At 47.0% G+C, this 20050-nt stretch overlaps 2 protein-coding genes across 6 annotated transcripts in view; one reads left to right on the forward strand and one right to left on the reverse strand.

The window, feature by feature from the left end:
- Positions 1-2691, reverse strand: part of MEIS1 (Meis homeobox 1) — a 108097-nt gene extending 105406 nt beyond the window's left edge. The window contains exon 1 of one of the 5 annotated variants that reach the window (XM_054629744.2): positions 1387-2691. In XM_054629744.2, coding sequence (XP_054485719.1) covers positions 1387-1398 — 12 coding nt within the window. In that variant the 5' untranslated portion in view covers positions 1399-2691. Of the gene's footprint in view, positions 1-1105 lie in introns of all 5 variants that reach the window. The other 4 variants (XM_077175974.1, XM_077175975.1, XM_077175976.1 and 1 more) reach the window with 4 other exon arrangements.
- LOC143693664 (uncharacterized) lies at positions 2294-18928 on the forward strand. The gene is made up of 2 exons (XM_077176323.1): positions 2294-3531; positions 18675-18928. The coding sequence occupies exons 1-2, from the start codon at positions 2294-2296 to the stop codon at positions 18679-18681; spliced, it is 1245 nt and encodes a 414-aa protein (XP_077032438.1). The 3' UTR covers positions 18682-18928.
- Positions 18929-20050: the final 1122 nt, after the last annotated feature.

The raw sequence follows: 20050 nt of genomic DNA on the forward strand, positions 1-20050 counted from the left end.
CATTAATAATAATAATAATAATAATAATAATAATAATAATAATAATAATAATAGTGAAAAAAATCCCACCCTAAGTTCCCCGGCCCCCGCCCCCCCACCCACCCCGTGAAGGCAAGCGGTTCTCGGAATCCAAATTTCTCTCCGCTAAACTTTTTCCCGCTGATAAGAAGTCAGGTACCTCACCCGGCGAGGATGCAAAAACTTCAGCAGCAGTAAACAAAACCGAACCAAACCAAAAACGAGAAGGAGCGATTTGCGGATTTCCAGCAATTCCACGCGAACACGACTTTTAAAGCCGAAAAGCTGGAAACGTTCGCCCGGGCTCTCGGGATTTTGGGAATGCCTTTTTTTTTTTTTTTTTTTTAAGGGTTTTCTTTGTTAAAGATTAAGGACCGAAAGCTACTGCGGTTCCCAGGCAGCGGGGGAAACGGCCACTTTTCATCTATTAAAAGCGAAGGTGTGAATAAACACTTTTAAAGATCCCTGACACTTGCTTGGACAGAAAGAGTAAAAGGCAAGTTGTCAGCAGAGGAACTTTCTTTCCCAACCAGCTCTCGGACGGCGGCAGGCAAATTAGGCAAGAAAACGTCTTTCCAGGGCTTTTCTCCTTCCCCAAATCCCTGTTCACCCGACTACAGATGATTTATTTTTTTTCTCAAAACTCCATTTAGGACGTAGTTAGAAGAAAAGAAAGAAAAAAAAAAAGAAAAAAAAAAGGGGGGAATCGCACCCAAAATAGAAACAACAATACACATGGCAGTGAATGCTTGTAACCTCCAATTCAAATTAAAGTCACTTTCTTTCTAAAAGAGTGAGGGGAGTTTGCCCTCTGCACTGCACCTTTTGGGACAGAATATATTAAAAAAAAAAAAAAAAGAAAGAAGGGTGAGTAAAAAATCAGGTAAAAGAAGAAAAAAAAGTTGTGCTTACTCACAGCCAGAACTTATCTTCTGAAAATGAAGCGGTATATCATCACTAACACAGCAAAACGCTCAGAGACATGCACACATTCAAATATTTCAAGCACTGGTGATTTTTAAAAAGACATTGGTAGGACTAGAGCTACAAAACCAACAAATAGAGAGGCTCGGACATATTCACTTACATGCCTGCATGTCATTAATGTATAGAAAGCTTGCCTCTTCCCTGAGAGCTCCGGGATGGGGAGTAAAAGAACCAAGAAAATAGCAATATACATAGGTTTTAAGCCTACAAGTACAACTGATAAATCCTACCACTGCAGGACACCGCTTTGTGCCCCTACTCCAAAAAGGAGAAAAAAAAAAAAAAGAAAAAAGAAAAGAAACTTTTTTCGCAGCGTCTCTGTCAGCCACATTTCAATATTATTTCACATTTGAAATCCATTTTTTTTTTAATCATACGTACCCTTTGCGCCATCGGCCTGCTTGCTCCCTTCCTACTTCAACTTCTAATATATCCTCTTTAAGGCCAGTGTGAAAAGAAAGAAACACGAAGTTCCCCCCCCTCACCCCCAAAAAAAGGCAAAAATCCCTTAGCGTCTCCAGCAATGGAAGCAATCGAGTAAAATCTTCAGCTTGCTGGATCTCAGCGAAGCGATACGGTAACTCAGCATTAAAAAAAGGAGAAAAAAATAAGAAGAAAAAAAATCAACTCTCCCTCCTTCCTTCTTTTTTCTTTCTTTCTTCCCTCTCTCCCTGTCTCTCTCTCTTACTCTCCCCCTCTCGTTTCCAAGACAGCAGCGGGGCGAAAGCAAATATCCTTTCCCCAAATCAGTTTTTTTTTCTCTTTTTTTTTTTTTTTTTTAAAGTGCCCCTCAAACCCAACTACCAAGTCTCATGGCTTTTTGCCACTCCGGCTGTCAATCACAGGCGAGGTTGTCAAGGTGGTGAATGACTGATGATGATCCGCTGCGTGTGCTCCCACCGCGCAGGACACCGCGAATGTTAATTTTCGAGTGCGCTCACCCAAAAAAAAAAAAAAAAAAAAAAAAGAAAAATGAAAAAAAAAAGAAGAAAAAAATTTAGAAAAAAGTAAAAAAAAATTAAATCGAGGGAGGAGGAAAAGGAGGGGGAAAAATTAAAAATTAAAAAGGCTCTCTAACGCGCCGTCTCTCCTTTTATTATGGTTATTATGATGATGATGATGATGATGATGGGGGGCTTTTTTTTTTCGCTCCTCCTCGGATCGCTCCTAATTCCTCGCCGGCGCCGGCTCGCTCTGCCCCTGCGCGGCCGCCGGGCGAGGCTGGCGGAGGCGGGCCGGGCGCGGGTGCCGTGCGGGGCGGGCGCGGGAGGAAGGGCAGCGGGGCGGGATGGCGGGGGGGGGAGGCGGGGGGAGGCGCTGCCGCCGCCGCCGCCGCGGTCCGAGCGCTGCCGTCCGTCCGCCGCCGCCGCCGCCGCTCCGCCCGAGCGCAGCGCAGCGCCGGGCTGGAGCAGACTGCGGGAACCCGGAAGTAGTGGTGGCCATAACAGGTCGCGTCTTACACAATGCGCTGGGCGGCAGCAACTCCGCCACCGGCGCAGGGGGGCGCGCCGCCCGCCCCGCGCCCGCGCAGCGCCGCGGCTTGGACACACCGCCCCCTCCCGGCCCTGCCCTCCGCGCCCCCCCGCGCGCGCGCGGACGCCGCGTCCGCCCGCCCCAGGCGGCCGCGGGGGCGCTCCCGTCGCCTTTGTCTGGCGGCGCCGCCGCCCCGCGCAGCGCCCGCGCAGCGCCCCGGGGTCGCGCCGCCGCCCGCCCCTCGCTTCGTCGCCCGCCTCGCCGGGCGCCCCCCCCCCTCCCCGGCGGCTCCCCCCGCGGCCGCCGGCCGAGTGAGCTCACCCGGCCCCCGGCCGCCGCCGCCGCGCCGCCGCCGACCAATCAGCGCCACGCCGCCCCGCGCCGCGCCCCCATTGGTCCGGGCGGGAAGCGGGGCTCGGACCGGCGTGCGGGGGGGCGGGGGGGGGGGAGCGCCCCCCGTCCCCGTCCCTGTCCCTGTTCCCGGCCGTCCCCATCCTTATTCCCATCCCTATCCCCATCCCTTCCGCCGAGCTCCGCCGGCGCGCTGTCCTGCGCGGCGCGATGCCCCCCGCCGGTGCCTCCATCCGCCGAGCCGGGGGTCCGCTCCCTTGCGTTCAAAAGCACAGCCATCCCTCCCCGCAGCCCCGCCGGTCCCCGCCGGCCTGGGAGCGGAGAACTCGCCGTGCCCCTTCCTCCCCTACCGGCGGGCCGGGCTGCGCCGAGCCCCGAGCGGGCGCTTGCGGGGACAGCTGCCCCGACACTATCGCATCTTCCGCCCGGGCAGCGGGGCGGGAGACGCAGAGCCCCCGGTACAGCGGTCCCGACTGAGCTGCTGGGGGAACGGGGAAGTGACGGGGGAGTTCCTCTGGTAAATCCCCTGGGGCAGACGGGACGCTGCTCCGCTGCTGCCGGACCCCCGGGGGCGGTGGGGAGCGGCTCGGCCCCCACCGCCACGTCTCAAACTTCGGGGAAACACGTTTCGATCCCCCCCTCCCGCCCCTTTTCCGCTAGGACCGGCTTTTTATCCCGGCGAGAGAAATCCAGACCTCTCAGGTAAGATCCGTTTTCATGCACTGACCCGCACCCACCCACCCAAGCCACGCGCGTGGGGTTCATTTCTCTGGCTATTTCCCCGGGGAAAGGCGCTCGGTTACGATTCCCCATCGCAGCGGTCCCTTGCAGGGGTGGCTGTGACCCAGCTCCCAGGGACGTGTTTCCTCCTCTTCCCATCCTCTTTTCCTCCCCCCACCCATGAAAAAAAAAAAAAAAGAAAACAAAAAAACCCCAAAAGACCCTTTTTCAGCGTCTCCACTAGGCCTTTATGAGCTTAATTCAGCGCAACTCAGACCGAAACACTTTTACAATGTAATTACAGCCCTACAAATTGTTTGCCCAAACCTCATCCTGGATAAGGATTTTACAATTAGCAAACAGTTATTACACTTAGGGCTCGCTGTGACGAACTACTCAGCTCGCCTCTCCGCCTCTGAGAGGCAGGCCAGAAAAAAGAAAGAAAACTGAAGGAAAAAAAAAAAAAAAAAAAAAAAGGGTTAATCCGGACAGTAATTAATCATCTATTAAACGGGGAAAAAGTAACCGGCCAACTCCGCGCTATCCCGGTAAACTCCTGCCGCGGCGGATGCGCTGCGCTGCAGCGGGACCCTCGCAGCATCTCGCCTAGCCGCCTTTTTAGGAAAGCTACTCTGTTTGGGCTTTTTGTTGGTTTGTTTTTTGGTTTTGTTTTTTTTTTTTTCTTTCCTCCAAAAACTTGCTGGTTTGCAGGAATCTATTTAAGCTTGTCCATCGCCTGGTGGAAAGGGTGAGAGGTGGGGGGAAATACGGATAGGGAGAAAACAGTAAGGAAAGAGAGAGGGGGTCTGGTGGGTGCGGCGGGCCGCGCAGCGGCCTCGCTGCGGAGCGCGGAGCGCTGCGCGCTCCTACGCGCTGCGGAGCGGCCCCCTCAGACCGCGGCTGGGCCTTTGGCGAAGGGATCTGCCGAGCTGAGGCAAAAAAGGCGTCTGGGGAGCAAGGAAGCCTCCTCCACAAGGTGGAATCTGGGTCCATTTGCTTATCGGATAATAAATGAGGCTTTTAATCAGGCTGAATTTCCCAGCTTAAGGAAAGAATTAGTCATACCTAGGAACAATCAAATGGTTTCTAGCTGGCTTCCCTGCCGCCTTCCTAGCAGGGATTTGGGGGGGGGGGGGGGGGGCGGTGAACGGGGGGAGAATTAGCATCTAAGTGTGCTCTTTCACCATTAATACTGAAATTTGAAAACTGAAATAGGAACAACCAGAAGAGCGAAACAAACAAGAAACCGCAGAAGAAAGCATTGGAAAGGCGGCCGGGAGATAATCCAGGAATGCTTCAGATAAGGAAGGGGGGGACTATACGTGCGGAGATACCCGAAAAGTCAGAGTCTGATGGAACGGCTGAAAGAGGGACGGGGGGGTGGGGGGGAAACCCGCACTTGTTTAGAGCCTATTAAAGGTCACATCGGGCTGGGGGTGGGGTGCGGGCGATGATAAAAGGAGTTTAAGAACGAAGGGTTTAAGCGCGCAGATGAAGGGCAGCGCCAGGATTTGGGGGGGTTTGTTTACTTGCTCCCGATACAGAAAACAAAAGAGCGGCGGGTCCGTGCGGAGAGTGAGCCCGAGGTCAGCCGGGGCTGCCCTGCGCCCACCGCCGGCACAGCTCGGGCCCTGGGTGCCGCGGCGCCCCAGGAGTCCGCGGGGGCCGGGGAACGGGAGCTGCCCGCTCCCCCACGGCCGGGCCTGACGCTTGCAGAAGTTATGGAGAGGTTTGATTAATTAAATGGAGGGCTTCATAAAATATTTCCTAATAAAATTTACGGTTGTCTTAAAAGTTTCCAACAGCGCTTTTTTTTTTTTTTTCCTTAAATAAAATTAACTGGGAAATTAATTACTGGCCGGAATTTTCGAGACTTCAACGGTGACAGCAGTGCCGGCGGCGGGAGTGAAGGCACCCGCACACAAAAGGAGTCTTTCAGGGACAAAAGTTGCGACGGCTGCCAGGTTTTCCCCGCGGTGGCACCTCGGGGTAGCCCGGGCAAGGCAGCGCAGAGCCGACCTGAGCCTTGTACTTCCTATTTCACATTACAAATAGAACATTTCAGCCTAAAATCCGTCGACTAACCCCTGAGCTGGTAACACGATCGTGTTGGGGTTGTGGAAGGGTTTTTTCTTGCGCTATTTGGGTTCTACAAGTTGATTTGGGTTAATTTGGAAACGCTGCTCCGCGCCGGGGTTCGCGACGATCCCTGCCTTCAGCCCATTCGCCCCCCGGCACTCCTGAACTCCCTGCCTATGCCAAACCCTCTTTCTTTCCTGTCGATATTCCTATATTTCTCGTTGAATTAAACAATAATAACAGTAAAAGAAATTGCTGAATAAAACTGTGGCTGTTTAATTAAAAAAAAAAAAAAAGAAAAAGAAAAAAAAAAAAAAAGAAAAGCCGCTGGGCTGCTCTGCTCTGCATCCCAAGGATTGAGCTGTTGTGCCGTCTACTGGGAGACGGGAAAACTACAGCCAGAAACGCTTCCAAATTTTCTGCGAGAGAAAAGTCCAGTTTTCGGCAATTTGAAGGGGTCGGAGACGCCCAGCTCCTCAGTAGAAAAATAGCGACCCGAGACAGAAAAGTCGTAGAGACACTTATTTTTTCCTTAGGCTACATCTGTAAAATTGCATAAAAACTCCACTCTTAAGTGTTTAGGATTTTACTGACTGCAGACCGTGGAGCAATGATATGGTGAAGATGGTTTGAGTTTACCCGCGAGAGGCAGTTGGAAATTAGCTAAATATGCAGGAAAGAAGAATATATATAATTTTTTTTAATTTTTTTTTTAAGAAGGGGAAGATATTTGCGAATGGTTCTCCCCCCGCGACCAGCCGGCTGTAGCCTGCGGGCAGAGGGAGATCCCAATTCGGGCAGCTCCCACCCCGCGATGCTCTCGGAGGACAGCGGAGGCAATCACTTTGATGCCAGTCCTTGGTGGAGCAGCAGGAGGGGAGTTTACGCCGGCCCAGCGTTAGTCTCGGTTTAGAGGAAGCACTGACGTTGCTGTTCTAAGTTCCCGAACCTCTGCCCGTGCCCGAGCCGCGGGTGCTCCTAGGCAGATGCAGCCTGGCTGGGTAATTTCCTCTCCCCTCTCCCTGCCCACTTGCTTCTCCGCTCCCGTGGCGCCTGGAATGCTCTCCTCGAAAATACAAAGCGCAAGAAGAGATTATAAAAAGAGGAGGGGAAAGCTTTTGGGTTTTTTGGCTTTTTTTTTTTTGTTAAAAAAAAAAACCCAAACACCAAACTTCTAACATGAACCCTTGACTTTTATGAGGGGAGAGCCGCAGAAGGGCTGTGAAATGCAAAGTCTTTGTCGTATTTACAGGCAGTGTCAGCAGCCGACTGGACACGCAGATAAAAATCTAGTGGTCTATGTGAACTCCAAGGAATGTTTTAAAGCAAGGATCTCTAAGCGCCTATTCTCAGTCCACACATATGCCCGCACGCAGCCCACAAAGACGGAGACACCCACGTAGCCGAACAATAGTGAGGATTTCTTTTAATAGGTTAAATGAAGGTATAGGGAAATCGTCCTGCCACTTGTAGCACACCAGCTCCGACTGCTCTTTGCCTTCAGTCACTTGCTAGAGTTCAACAGAGGGTGACATTAGCCTAAAATATTCGATACTTTTTCTTTTCTCCTGAAGACTTTTCCCACTGCTTCTGGGCTAAATTCAGCTCCCAGTTCATCTCTGCGGGTAAAATTGCTGTCTTTGAAAGAAACAAAAATCTGCCTGATCTTTTTAGTTTTATTTTATTTTATTTTAATCAAGAAGGTATTACAGATACTTTCCTCAGCGTACATAAACCAGAAATTAAATGATTGTGTGTCCCTGGTGTAAGAAGCCGAAGGACACCTTCTAAAAAGTTGAACGAAGTATTTTACCCTTTCAAATGAGACTAAAAAAACTTGCAACATTGTACAAGAAGCAAATTAGCAAGTAACAAAATAAAACCTCAATTTGAAGCGACATAGAATTGAATATTTGTGTCTGACAGTACCTCGGCTGAACTAGAGCAAAGCGGAGTTTTGTCAGAGCTTTTCAATTTGATGTTTCCCTCCAAACTAATTTTCACTATTACTCCATTCCTCTTACCTAAGTCCATCTGCAGCTCGGCTAATGAGCCCATTTTCTGCATTAGTTCGGCATGCCTGATGCCGATCGCAGATGATGGGCGCTCATCAGAGCAGGGATCTGGGGCTATTCAGCCCGGCGGGATGGGAGGGAACCCGGGGCTCTCTGCAGGCTTGGAACTCTCGGAGGGGGCTTCCCGCAAACGATACCATCTAGGAAAAATCGAACGCAAATTAATTACGCTTTATAAATCAGAAAAACAAAGGAAAATAAGAAGCAAAGCCCTGTTCCCGGGATCCCCAGCCCCACGAGCCCGACGGCGCCGGGCACCGACCTGTGCCTGGGCTGCGAGGGGCTGGGGAGGCAGGGGAGCGCGTTAGGGTCCCTGCAACCCCCGTCCCGAGAGTTCCCAGCTGCCCGCGGTTCCCCCAGGACAGCTCCGACCGCTGCTATCTGCATCAGGGGGTGTATTATCACAGGCTTTTGCATAATTGCATATTGACTTTACTAAATGGATCTGCGGAGCTATTTAAACATCCCTCTCTTCCACCCGCAAACAATTCTCTCGGCAAGAAAGAAAAAAAATGCGGGAGCGGGAGGGAGCTGCAAAAGAGCTTCCAATTGCTCTTGCTCCTTCATTCTGTAGCGTTTCTTTGGGCACAAGTGGCTCAACTCTAAGTACTTTGGATCCAATTTGGTGCACAAGAGTGCAGGGAAGCAGAGAGGATATGCAGTAGCATGGGTGACAGCAGGATGGGTAGCCATCACTCACTTTGGGGTCTGAGAGGTGGGTGCATGGATATATGTGTCTCTTTGAATTCCTGTGGACAATTTCTGGCCAGCTATGATGGCTGTGAGAAAAGCCTCTATGGGTACGTGTGTGTGCATGCACAACGAAGGACTGCTCTAAGGACAACTTAGGATAAGCCCTCCTTGTTAAAAAAACTCCTTTTTAAAACCTCCCTTAGGGCAGGGGAACTCAAACGCGGCACTCCCCTTTCCCGATACCTCCCCACTCACAGCACTGCCCCACAAGCCATATCAGCCCCAAACCAGAAAGCTGGACTTTGCCTCCAAGAATAGGTGTGCTCATCCCACTGTCACCCCTCTCCATCCTGCAAAGGCAGCTGCCCTCACCCTTGAGCCTTGTAGGGGAAAGCGGCCTCCTCCCTCACCAAGGCTGGGTTCCCAAGGCAGCAGCTGTGAGAAGCAGACAGGGAAGGGGGGAAAAAGTGAAGGAGAGAAGGAGGGGAATCGGGGAGGGAGGCAGAGAAAGCTGCACTTTCCTCTAAGCAGAGCAAGCATCCCCTCGGAGGGGCCCCAGACCCAGGAGCTGCCTCCCGAGCCCTGGGCCTCCCACAAGGCAGCAGCAGCATCTCCCCCTCCACAGCCCTGCAGCCATGGAGGCAGCAGCCTTTCATCCTGGCTTGGCCCCTGAATTCTCCATGCTGGCCTTGCAGGTCTGCAGTGAGGGGACAGGGACGCACAGGGACTGGGCCAGGCTCAGGCACTGGTTTCAGATGAGAAATTCCAACGGTCTGGGGATTCTGAGCATCCTTCATAATGACATGATGGTAAGAGTCACTTTCTGTGGCTTGGGTAAAGGGTTCATATGAAAGGTCTGCTGGGATCTGCAGCTCTCAAGAGGAAACTGCAGCCAGAATAATCCACCAAGATTTATTAAGAGAATGTTTGCTTCCAGTTTACCACGCCAGGGCACTATTTTTACCTTAAGGATGCTAGCTTTGCTTGAAAAGCTGTAATTACACTTTGAAAAAATGCTTTCCTGCTCTTATCCTCAACTTAGTTGTGAGAAGAAGACATGAAATCAGGTAGACATCCAGACTTTGGAAAGTACTTTTTACATGGAACCAAAGAAACATCTCATAAAATCAACTCAGCTCTCCTGCAATGATATTTCCTTGCATTTATCAGAATTTAGATCAATTGAGTACTCTCTCTTTTAGCTAAGAGGGTTGAGGAGGACTATCACACATTCAACATTTAAGTTCAGATTTCTAAAGATATTTTGTCTCTTCTCTCAACACAACAGTGCTCACAGTCTGTTGCAAATTTGGTACCTAGTTTCTGCAAGAGATATAGACCATCTTCAGTGAACTCAGGTCATTAAGTCCCACTTTAGGAGCTGCCTACCAGCCAACTTATTGCAAGTCACTGGGATTAAGTTCCTAAGTCACATTTTGAGAAGGGCTGTATCTGAAGGCAGATATGCATCACAGCACACATAGACATGACCAAAGTAGCTCTGAATCCCACTGTGGTGGAGCTAATTAAAGCATGTCAGAAGGCTCTACCCACCCAAGCAGTTCCCCGGGGATTTTGGGGACACTGAATTCTTTGCCTCACCCCTCTTCTTGCCTCAAAATACTACTTTTATGGCTGTGCAGATGCAAACATGATCAGAACAGAGTCAAGTTTATTAGGTACCATGCAGATGCACTAAACTGTTTATCACTTCAGTCCCCCTCTCCATTTCTAACATCCCTTTCAGTTTGATCTTCCTCAAGTGCATCCCCGGAAACAGGACCACTCACCCAAATAACATGTGACAGCTTGTGGTTTAGGGGGTGCCACTGGTGCAGCTGAACATCTTATGAGCATATGTGCTTGCCAGGAAATCCTCATTCCATGACAGAACACTTGAAATACAGAAAGTTTTCAAGGGCCTCAACCAAAAAAACATAATGGTGTAAGAAGCAAAGGTGAGATGCTTTGCCTCTTGGGCCTCTGCTGAAAGACAAGCTGTTCCCACCCCTCTCTTCATTAACTCATAAACTTTTTTAAACTCAGAAACTTTGGACCTTATCCAGGTCTCTCCCCCCCACAAAATATCTTGCTTTAAATTATTTTTCCAATATAATCCAAGATCATATTTTTCCTTTTATGTTTCCAAGTTGAAGTTTATTATAGTTGTCTACACTGCTGATCAGTTGTAACCCTTTCTATTATTTTCCTGTCCTTGCCACTATTTGAAACACTTCTTACTTGGATCACCTTCAAATTCTATTACTGTACTGCTCACCTCATTTTTGTACCAAGCCCATTCTGCCTAGCATTTATTGTCACCAAACTTGAGGACACAGCTAGTCCCTCTCCTCTGCTGCACAGCACCACCAGATCCACTTTTTATTTCATTTTTTTCCATACACAGTTTGCCTCTCTGTTGATGAAGAGACCCTTGCTGGGTTTAGCCAGTGCCAGCCACATTGTCCTTACCATTAGTGTTACATTTCTAGTTATTCTTGCTTCTTCCCAAAGCCTTTGAAGTCGTGTAGAGACAATTTGATTCATTAGTACACTCAGCCTTGCAGTAACTCTAGCTTCTGCTTTAGTTTCTCTATTAGAAGCACATGTTGAGTCTGTAACTTGAGGGAAAGCTCCACCCTCTGACTTCCCCATACAGTTCAAGTTCTGCTCTGCCTCACTGAACTCGAAGGACTGGTGGCTTTCTGCCTGGGGTTTCCATACCTGGGAACGCCATCTCCTCCTCTTCCTCCCTCCCTACTGGTATGACAACTTGTGAGCAATATGGTTTCTCTTTCTGAGTGTCTCCATGCTAGAGACTTTTGCAGCAGTTCCATGTATTTGCAGTTCTCTTCACATTTTTTTGGAAGAGCTGCAATTTTCCCAAATATTTCCTTACTGGCATCATCTAGGCTGATATCCATCAGCAGCACTTCACTAGACATCCTTATGTCACCTTCACTGTCCTTGTTGGGTCAGGAGATAGGTAACCACCTCATTTCTTCTTCTGGCCTTTGGGATGCATGGCCAGGCTCCTCCCTGAGGGATCACTTGAAAGAATCTCTTGCCTTCTTGACTCAGGTGACTCCTCCCAGAGCTATGTGCCACATACTACTCTCCAAAAGTTGGCCATGTTGGCGCCAAGAATATAAAGTGTGGCTTGACACACATTCCCTGCTTGGTCTACTGGTCTGCCCTGCTGCTGTGCTATGTCCCACAGAGGGTTTTCACCTCCACTGATTCCTTTTTCACTGCCCAACGGGTTTGTGAGTTCCTCCAAACACACACCAAGACCATCACAAACAATCACTAGCTCTCAGAGGAACTTTACCTCATAAATGTGTTAAAACCCCCAGTGTTTCAACTAAGAGACCTCCTAAGAAACTCCATCAAGGGACCACTTGCTGCTCTGAGCATGTAGTTTATTCCATTCCCTCTTTCCACTTTCCAATGCTTTTCATAAAGTTCTTCTTACCTGACTGTCTCTTAATATAGATTTTATTTAGGATGCCAAGCCAGTCTGCCTCATGTTTTCCCTTGGATCTGTTCCCTGCTTCTAGCCAAGGTTGCCTGTGGATCCTGCTTTGAAGTTCTTCTGTGACACATTTTTTGCCACTGTTGACTCTTCCCTTGGCTGACATCACCAAGGGGGTCCCTCTCCAGCAGGCTGAGAATCATACTGCTTCTTTGATCAAAATGAAATCCATTTACAAGTGCCCAATGAGCTGGCACAAACAGACCCACAGGTTTCTAGACAAAACTAGCTGACATAAAAATATTCCAGTTTTAACTTCAGCTGAATTCTTAACCTAGCTAAGGTGAACCCACAATTAAAAAAATAAATAAAGAAAGAAAGAAAAAATTCATTTTACGAGTACTCTCTGTTTGTTTAGCTCAAATTAATCCCTCATCATCAAAATTGATATTGAAATCAGGTTAAATCAAAGTGTCCATACAGCAGTTTATCTCTGTATTTTAGACACTGAACCTAAAATTACACTTCAAATAATTTTTACACTTGGAAAAGGTCTTTTTCTAGAGACCAGCTGGGCCCTGATTATGAATGGTGCTCAGCTCCAGCAGGTCTGGGTGAAGAGAGTAGAAGCAGATGGATCTCAGTGATGCTGGAAATCAGACTCAGTCTCAGCATCTACGGTAATTCAGCCTGCACATCCTCCAACCCCCAACAAAACCCAGCTCTCAATGGCTGCTCCAAGGAGCTGAAGTGGGCAGTCTTCATGTTAGAAAAGTTCATTTTTCTTTATGATTATATCTTGAGACTCTGTATGTGTTTGTGAAGTTATTTTCCTGAACCCAATAAGCACAGCAGTTGTCTAGCATAAAAATGAGGGGTTTCAGCCCAAAACTTTATCTCCACGTAACGAAGTTTTTCCCTTTCATGTACTTATAACTATTGATGGGTATGTCAAATCATCTTCAAAGGAAGGAAAGAAGGAAAGTAGGAGGAGAGTTTTTGCAGCCAGCTGACTTTGTGTAATCCATGTTTTCTTTAAAACTTCAAGTCCTCCCACAAGGAGGACTATTCCAACCTCAGACAAGCTGTGGAAAACAGTTTGAAATAAAATACATTTGAATACATATGTGCTCAGTTCTTCACTTCCCAACCATTTCCCAAGAGGTTTGCTGTGGTATCCTGAATCCATGTGCATGCAAGATGTGCACTGGCACTTGTCCCCATGCCACTGTCCTCCTTCCTATGCAAGGTCATCCATCACCCGGGGTCATCAGCTTCTCAACTGCAGGAGGAGATAACCTGAATTTATTTTGACACTGTCTTTTTTTTTTTTTTTTTTTAATGGTTTTCTTTGCTGTTGAGCCTGCAGTTCAGTTTTGCTGCCATAAAGAGTTAACCCCAGAGGGGGAAGCTATGAAACAATCCCTGGAGGTATTTGACTGTATTGACACAGTGGCCAGGTTTTAAATGCAGGTTTTCTTTTTCGCCCAAGACCCAGAGAAATGATGGGTTATCAAATACCACTGGGATCACTGGTAGAACTATTCTCTTACCAAAAAGAGGATGCCAGCTTTCATGGTGGGAAGAAAGGTATGGAATAAAGAGAGTTTGAGCTCCAGCATCATGAGGCATCAGATAATCAACCTGGTCCCTTTACTTTCTCACCCCGTGGGATCTTATTCCCAGGCTGGTTTTATGTCAGCGCAGAGACACAAAGGCAGAATTTATGTTCACTAGTGTGCATTAACTCCTGTCCTAACCAGTACTAATTACCGCTAATTATGTGGGACAGTGTTAATTCTTTTAGCAGCATTATCGCTGGCCTTACACTTCTGAAAGTGCCTTTGGGTGAGGCAGCTCACTTTGAAGAGATATTTATGTGGGGAATAAATATAGAGTAGCTAATACACTGTAAATTTACACCACTGGATAGCAGGCTTTAAAGGAGGTCTTTGGGCACAAAGACAGACAAACTCTTGAGTAAGAACAACTCAATAGAAAAGGTGGCAGGATCACCCTGTGTGATCTTGGGAAAGTAATTTTGATCTGGCATTTCTTTTCTGAAAAATTGGAAAAATAATATGTCCCTAACCCTCTCAAGGGTGTAATATTTATTTTCTCTGCCTTGCCAATCATTCTCTTTGGTTTTAAAAAATATTCTCCAAACCCTAATTGTTTTTATGTGTTTGCAGTATAAGACATAAAAGACATAAACCCATCATATTTTTCTATACTGTATTTTCCCCATTGTGCTGTACCGTTAACACAAGCACTTTGCTGTGCAGAGGCTTGGCTATTTGCTGAAAGGATGAATTAAGATACCTAAAATGCTTCAGCATCGTGACTGAGTGGCACTGCAGAGCTGGAAGGTATCATTAGGCCAAATGGCTCTTTTCTGCAGGAGTGAGAAGCCCAGATATTTTTCAGAGGATTAATGAAACAGAGTTCACTTTCCTTTGTGACCTCCCTCCTGCAAATATAGGGCAGGAGGCCACAGCTTTGAATCACAAAAGTCTCTTCACTCCCTTCAGCTTGGGTATTTCTCTCCTGACTGGGATGTCAGCATTCATCTTGGGAAGTCAGGAGGCATCAGATGACCCCATTCCACCCCAGCATCAGCATCTCTGCAGTTTAGCTTCATATTTCTCCTTCCAGAGTCTGAACAGTCACCATGAGTACTCAGCAACACGGTCCTGGATGATTGTGTTGATGTGGCTGTCTCCTTCACCAAGGGCACTAAGGCTTTGCTGTCAGACCATTATTGTCCAGTCCCTTTGACCCCAAAAACAGGCTGGTTCCACCAGTCTGTCGGGTCCATGGAGAAAGATCCCAAAAATCACCTCAAGGTGTCCTGTCAGGCAGCAGAGCTGCTGCTTCTCCACATAACTGGTGTGCACATCAAGCCAGGCCATCTCTGCCTGTGAGGGTTTCCCATCATTGGGAGGACCCTTGCCTTCAGGTCCCTCCTGCAGTGTCACTGGCAGTTGGTGACATTTGTTCAGCCTCTCCCATCACTGGCACGTCATTGCTTTTCCCCTGTTACTGAGCAGGCAGATGTCGCAGCGCAGCACCTAATTCTGCTCCAGCAGTGTTGGGGCACTGATGATCTCTGGGGCTTCAGGGATGATCTCCTTAAGACACCCTGAAGAGATGCTTCTCTCCTTCCAGAAGTAGTAGGCTGGGACACCCATTCCACTCACCACACTGGAAATAACTATTCCAGCCTTTTTTGCTGCTCATGCAGAAATGCCCTTTGTCAGGCTTGGAGGGCTCTAACTTAGGCAGGGTGCATCTTCCCCAGGCTGCTTTCTCCAGGACCCGTGTATTATATTTGGGGTGGGTTTCATCCTTTCCCTGAACATTTGGCTATTACAAATCTTTCTCTGAGTGTTTTTCTCAACATTATGTCCAGTAAACTGGAATCAGAATGCACCACAATTGGCTTTTTAAATAAGTTATCTTTATATCTGCAGATGGATGCCAAGGTTTTTGATCCTGAATAAAGCAATTTTCCATCTGCTTTTATGGTTTTTAGGTGAAAGAACTGGAGTCTTGTTTGTCCAAATACAGCAATACAGAAATATGCATCAGTGCTGGGCCTGGACATTGGGCTGTCTCCTTCTCTGCCTTTCCTGACTCCTTTTACAAATAACAGGCAAGATTTGGCTTTTGCAATCAAAATGAACTTTTGCAGTCACTTCTCTCTCAATTCCTAAATTTTAGACTTAATTAAAAAAGAAAAAAAATAAAGGGAGGGAGACTGCACTTTCAGCAAGTTATTTTCCTTTTCCACTTTTCCCTGTTTGCATATGATGCTTTCTCACAGAATTTCCCTGCAAATCAATGCCTGAAAAGGCTCAGGTGAGGGCAACAGAACAACTTATCCTCTCATTTCCCCCAGTTTTAAATCACTTACAAATGTAGTGACTTGATTTATGGAGCTGTAAGAAGTGGGACCAACCTCTGTCCTTCCCTACTCCCTGCTGAAGAGCCAGGGAGAGACAAGCAGCTTCCGAGACACTTGTTGGTTTGTGCTCATCAACAGCAGCTGTCAGACAGCTCTCACTGAAGCTCCTCATCCTTTCAAAACCATCACAGCTTTCTACTTCACATAGAAATATGCAGAAGTTCCGCTTGTATAAAACCTGCATGAATAAAAATTTAATCTAGGGCTATCACTGCTCTAACAGCAATAATTTCTCTTAAAGACTCAATACAAAGAATACTAAATACTGTCTATAAATAAGATTGTATTTAACAGGGGAGAGAAGCAATTTAATAAGCTTACTAGTAAAATCTTCTCTGCCACTTTCAACCCTAATATAGGTCTTTTTTCCAGAGCAAAACTGGCGTGTTACAAGGAAAACTTGGGCCCCAGTTAGCTATGATTTTTTAAGGTGAAGTCATTCAATTCAAGCTTTCCTTTCCGAAAGGAAGAGGAAAAATATCTACTTAAAGGAAACATTAGTTAATCAAAGGACATCCCTTTCATAATAGAAGCTTCTAGGGGATTTAAAAGCACATTCTAATTATAATAGTTCCCTAATTATCTGCCTAATATCTCATTTTTCTGTCTAATCCCACTTTTAATTATAGTGTACCTTTTTTTGCCCATGACACAACTGAAGTACTCTATTTTACTGAAAATAAATCCTTTTAACTGGTGATGTCAGAGAAGAAATATTGTCAGTGCACCCAGGAACGTGCATGCAGTCTGGGAGGGAAATGCCTTCCCAGTGGTTTCGGATAAAGTGCTTGGATGTGCCCTTTAGAAACACTCTCATTTAAAGCTTTCCAGGTTTTCTCAAGTAGAAGAAAATGCTCTAAATAACACTGTGCTCTGCAACTGTGTCTGGCTGCAAAAGATTTCACAAATTTAGCTTTTTTTCCCGAACTCTTGCAGCTTGGCCTCCCTACCACTGATGTTCCATGGGATCCCTGCCACTAGCTGATGGTGGAATAGGATCTGGCCTTTGAACCAAGTCAGCATGCAATTTGCAGAAAGGAAGCAATATTTGAGCTATGTTATCTATGAGCATCTGGTCATCAAGATCTCGCTTAGCGATTAGTGAGCAAAAAGGAAACCCTATGGAGGGGGGAGAGGAAATCCCACATGCAGGGTTCCCATTTCCAGCCGTACCATGAGTTTCCTGCCCTATCCTCCAGCAAATCTCAGCTCTCCACTTCCCGAGTATAAAAAAAAAAATTACCCTTCAGGGAAGTTGTCAGGCTTAATGGATGTTTATAAATCACTCGAACAAAAGGTGCTATGTCAGTGAAAAGTGCTCATCCCGATGATTATTCAAATGCTCATTAAAATGCATTTTGCTCTATCCTTTCCCTTGGTTTGTGTGGGAGGCAATTGAAAGATTTAGTCTTTGTGGGAAAGCGGGAGAGCTCGAGCACTTTCCTTTGGGTGTGGGAGCGGCAAGTTTGGGGAGTTAAGGACCTTTGGCATGCAGGTAGGGTTTCATCCAAAGCCTTTAGGCTCCCATCCAGGCTGCAAGCTCTGACAGACCCAGGACTGGCAAGTTCCCTCCAGGAAGACAAGCCAGCGATTAATGGTACCAACCCCTGCTCAAATTTGCATGTATCATTTCCTTAGCAATGTTCTGATGGAATTAGGGATCATCCTTTAGTGAAAATTATTCTTAATGTGTATTTAAGCATTAAAAATGAATATGCGTGTGTGATAAAACTTAGGGAATAATTTATAAACAGCTAACGCAACGTGAGATATGGAAGAGCTGGCTGCCCTGCAAACCTGTGCAAATGCATGTATAATGCCAGGATGCTTCTTCCCATCATGTCTTGCTGACCCCTTCATGGCAGCTTGGTCTGCCAGGGTCTGCTGGCTATTCCAGGTTTTAAAAGCTGAAGAAGACACAATATATCTCTTCACTGCATCAGACAGCAGCTTGGCACTAAGTTGGAAGCCTAGATGCTGTATTTTTCACCCTCTGCAGCTTCATGAAGCTGCATGTGCAACTGCATCCTCTCAAATAGCATCCATGATGAATGGGAACATTTTCTTCTGATAACTGAAATTGCAGAATTTCTGCATTAGCTCTGAAAATGAAAAGTATGGATTCCCAGGGGAGGAGTTTCTTTCCAAAATGCAAAGAATTTTATGCTTCTTGGGCAAAACGTTGCTGCAAGTAATAGTTCAAACTGTTTCTAATTAAAGTGGACTTACTTGCTCCCATCATCCTGTTTAGAGGATGGGAGATGCTTTCGCAGGGCATGATGAGTGCTCCCATGTGCAGTTCTCTCCACTTACCCTTGCAGGTATCACATAAAGCATCAGTAGTAACCCCTCCACTACCATTTTTACTTCTTTTTTCCCCTCTCCTGGGGGTTACTTTTTCCACCTTCTCCTTCCTTTATGCCAGGCAAACCCTCATTACCACTGCAGGCATCTGCTGGGATGAACTCAGCCTCCTCTGGTGTATTACACAACCACGTGAACTGGCAATTCTTGCACCTCCTCTGCAGAGGCTGGAACAGACTGTGCAAAACGTGAACCAGGGGTGAGTCAGGCTCCGTGAATTTCTCTCCTCTGTGCAAGCCCAGTCTGATCCTGACCATATCACAACCTTTTCTCTGTACCCATCAGCAAGCAAGAACCAAACTCGATATCACCTTGTGCTATACAGTCAGCCAACAAACTGCCAAGTTTCAAGTCTTATTTTATTTATTTATTTATTTATTTATTTTATTTGCAGTCAGTGCCTTTTTTCCTCTCTGGTCCTTTAGTGCTTCCCTTGTGCTACTCATGTGCTGTTCAATCTTTGTTCTTGCAGGTTTTGAAGTGGCCTTCAGGGCTTGCCCCTTTCTCATCCAGGACTTGGATGTGATGCACACCAAGGAACTGAAAAAGGGGGCAAAGTGTGTCCATTGGAGCCTTCCTGCCCTACTCCTCTTTCTCATTTGTCTTCATCCACTGCCCACTGTGGTGTGTACACTGACTCTGCCATGTCCCAGAAGATGGAAGGAGGTGCTTTGTTCAAATGTTGCTCAGCTCATTTGTCTTTAATAAAGAGATTGTTTAGCTTCATTTTTCATCACCTTATTTCTCAGCTAATTCAAATAGCATCTGCTGGGCATAGCAGTGGTAAGACTGGCTGCTGTTTTAGCAAATCTAATTGTTTAAGTCAATTATACTGGCAGGTGAACTTTTTCAGCATGGTAAACTATCCTGTTCCAAGGGCTGATGCTCCATGAGAATGGTGAGCCTCTGGAAAGTGGCACCATGACCTGATGAGATTGGTGGACTGACATTAAGCGTATGTGAGGACAAATCTAGTCCCACCAGCATCCCCAGGACAGACTGAGGTTGCAGGAGAGGCTTAAAGCCCCTGCATCCCCTTGCAGATCTGCTCTTGGTGTGGCACTCCAGCAAAATCTTGCACTTGCACACATTCTTCCTTGTCAAGTAATTAAAATGCAGTGGGCATGGAGTAGCAGGAAGGTGGGTGTACTAAGCACTTCAAGCACTGGTCAGGAATTTGTTTTCCCATTCCCATCAGAGATATGCAGTAGAAATTAAATGGTCACTTAGAGCAGAACTTCCCTATAGATTCTCCTCACTGACCTAAATTTCAGTTAAGGTGCTTGATTTGGCATACGACACTTTGCTAACCCAGTTGGGCTTTACAACCCATATCTAAGGTCTGAAAACCTGGTGCTCAGCTCTTTGGAAGCCTCACTTCTGCAAGAGGAGCTGTAAGGAGCTTCCAAGCTTTTCTATCACCCTCCACGACCTTCAGGTCTGACAACTTTAAATGAAAGAAGCTGGTTTTGCACAAAAAGGTGTTAATAAAATTACTCTTGTTGGCACACAATATGAAGGGTGTCTTCAACTCTGGGAGGACACAAGCATGCAGATGTTATTACTGACAACTAGACAAGAGTAACAATAGATCTTCCTCATATCGCTACCGTGCTGTGGCCAATAAGATTGTGATAAACTCTGATGCAGATCTATCTACTACTGCATTATCTAGAAATCAGCCCCCAATGTAATGTTTATCTTTTTGTAGAAGCTTCTGTCCCCCAGCAATGAGACCCAACAGCATGGCCCCACCACTGCCACTTGTTTGGAGCAAGGATTGGATCATGCTCCTCACAGAGGACAGCTGAGCCTTTGCCAAAGTGTAGGTGCAAAAGAGATTTACAT

This window comes from Agelaius phoeniceus, chromosome 3 (genome assembly GCF_051311805.1).
Source record: "Agelaius phoeniceus isolate bAgePho1 chromosome 3, bAgePho1.hap1, whole genome shotgun sequence".
In the NCBI taxonomy this organism is placed as follows: Eukaryota; Metazoa; Chordata; class Aves; order Passeriformes; family Icteridae; genus Agelaius; species Agelaius phoeniceus.